This window comes from Gekko japonicus, unplaced genomic scaffold (assembly GCF_001447785.1).
Source record: "Gekko japonicus isolate JY-2015 unplaced genomic scaffold, Gekko_japonicus_V1.1 scaffold895, whole genome shotgun sequence".
Classification (NCBI taxonomy): domain Eukaryota; kingdom Metazoa; phylum Chordata; class Lepidosauria; order Squamata; family Gekkonidae; genus Gekko; species Gekko japonicus.
The window spans coordinates 518,882-520,988 of record NW_015172581.1 but is presented as its reverse complement, the minus strand read 5'-3'; the positions used below and the strand labels follow the sequence as shown (position 1 = coordinate 520,988).

The 2,107-nt window shown below is 53.7% G+C and overlaps 1 protein-coding gene across 1 annotated transcript in view; it reads right to left on the bottom strand.

The window, feature by feature from the left end:
• Nucleotides 1-1,348, bottom strand: part of CPZ (carboxypeptidase Z) — a 45,041-nt gene extending 43,693 nt beyond the window's left edge. The window contains exon 1 of the mRNA XM_015421456.1: nt 982-1,348. Within this exon, the coding sequence (XP_015276942.1) occupies nt 982-1,234 (253 nt within the window). The 5' untranslated portion in view covers nt 1,235-1,348. The remainder of the gene's footprint in view (nt 1-981) is intronic.
• Nucleotides 1,349-2,107: the final 759 nt, after the last annotated feature.

Genomic DNA, 2,107 nt, shown 5'->3' with positions numbered 1-2,107 from the left:
ATGCCAGTAGCTCACAAAGTAGAATTTTTGCTCATAAGACTCCATAGCTTAGAGGGAACATTGATGGGGACAGTCAAAAACGCTTGCCTTCTTGTGCTTCATTACACACACAACAGGCAGGTTGTCTGCTTTGCAGAGTAGATGCTAAGACTTTGCACCAGAAACACACGTACAGGATAAGGCCGGAGAAGGCTGAGCTCTCTAAGAGGGAGACTGCTCCCTCTTCCAAAAGCCCTGCCACAGCCACACCCACCCCTTTCCTGCTCAGCTGCTTTCGGAAGAGGGGCAGCCGGTCCTCCTGATCAGCCTCTCCAGTCCACAGACGGGTGGTTGAATCTGGTGTTGAATGAGGCTGTTGAGTCACCTTTAGGATCAGTCCCACACGGAAGTTTATATCTTGGATTGCCTTGGGCTAAAGGATGGTGAGCTTTAAGGTGACACAGGGGCCACGTGGCCAAAAGGCATCGTTCCCATGAACAGTCGCTGCTTACGTCTGGGTAAGACGTACCCGAATTCTTCAGCAGCCTGCTCACAGGAAGGCCTGGGCCCGCAGCCACAGTCTCTCTGCAGTGTGCTGCCAAAGGAGAGGGAATGCTGGGAGGGGGGCCTGCCAGCCGTGGAAGATAAAGGCTGAGCTTCTGTTCCCCTCCCTGCCTCAGGTCTTCAAGCCCAGGCACGGCCAGAGGAGCAAGCCAGAGAGGTCCTCCAGCTCTTCGCTTGTGACCCTGAGTAAGGTGGTCCCGTTGGATACAGCCCTGGAGTTGTACTGACTTCTTATTGTTCTTTGCTTAACTGTATTTTTATAAGCCACTTGGGGGCTCCAGTGGGGAGAAGGCTGGGATATAAATATTTGAATGAATGAATGCATGAATGAATGAATGAATGAATGAAATGAATGAATGAATGAATGCTGATGAGGCCTGAAACTCAATGGGATCCAAGTACCTGCAATGCAAGGACACGGCTGCCGTTTGTTCTTACCTCTCAGCTTTGCTAGGGGATCAAAGCATCCCTCTATGTCACTCACAAAGAAGCGGTCACAGTCCAAGAAGTAAGGCCAAGCCATGTCGATGGCATCAAAGGCAGGGAGGCAGTTTTTTCTCAGGGCTTCGCAGACATGGCGACAAGGCCTAGTGATGTTGCCCCCTTCACACTTTGGGGCCACAATGGAGCAGCCCAAAAGCCGCAGGTCAGGATTGCATTCTCCCTGCAGCAAGTTATGGAGGACGCCCATCAGGATGTACTCGGGGCTATATTCAATCACTCCTCTAGACTTCTGATCCAGCAAGTTAGGGAACGTTGTTTGTGAATACGATACATCACTGCAGGAGCCCAAGCTGATGTCTACACATCTGGCTGTGAGGAATTGGAAGACAATTACATGAATGTTTCTTGCTCCAAAATCAGACTGATTCAAATTAAAAGTGTCTGACAGCAAACAATAGATAACATGGTGCGTGTATTCAATTTATTCCTCAGTGGTTTGCCCAGAGAGTGATCACAGTACGCAGGGGCTTGGAGGGTCCCCTGCACTCTCCACCAGCCTGCGGCACAGCCAGCCCAGCAGGGTTGCTCCAGCCCTGCCCCCGTGGCCTGGGACGCGGTGCCAGCTGGGACGGGCATGGCTAGGCTTGCCACTGGCCCGCTGGGAGTACGCCAACTCCCACGCCTGCCGTCAGAAATCTGAGGAGCTGGAGGGACACCATAGAGGGTGATGCTCTAGGAATTTCCCCCATCTCTACTGTGAACAGCACGGGCTCCTACAGTGTCACGCATCATGCCCTCAACCCTCCACCCAGAAGCGATGTCACGTCCTTCATGAGGCTCCATGGCAGTCCTTGCCACATTAGAGACTGGGGGCACTACTGCAGCATCCCTCTGAAACTCCAGGCACACACCCCCCCCCCAGAATCTCCCAGCATTTGCCAGCACAGGTCTGGCAACACCCAGGGCAGTGCTGGTGGCGTGGCCACCAGCTGCACTGCCAACACCACGCAGGCCGTCTGCCAGCTAGATGGAGGACCTGTGGGCTGGCCAGAAGGGCATCTTGGCTGGCAAACCCCTCAACACACTTGTGGGGCTCAGCTCCTGGGAATGACTGAGCCTG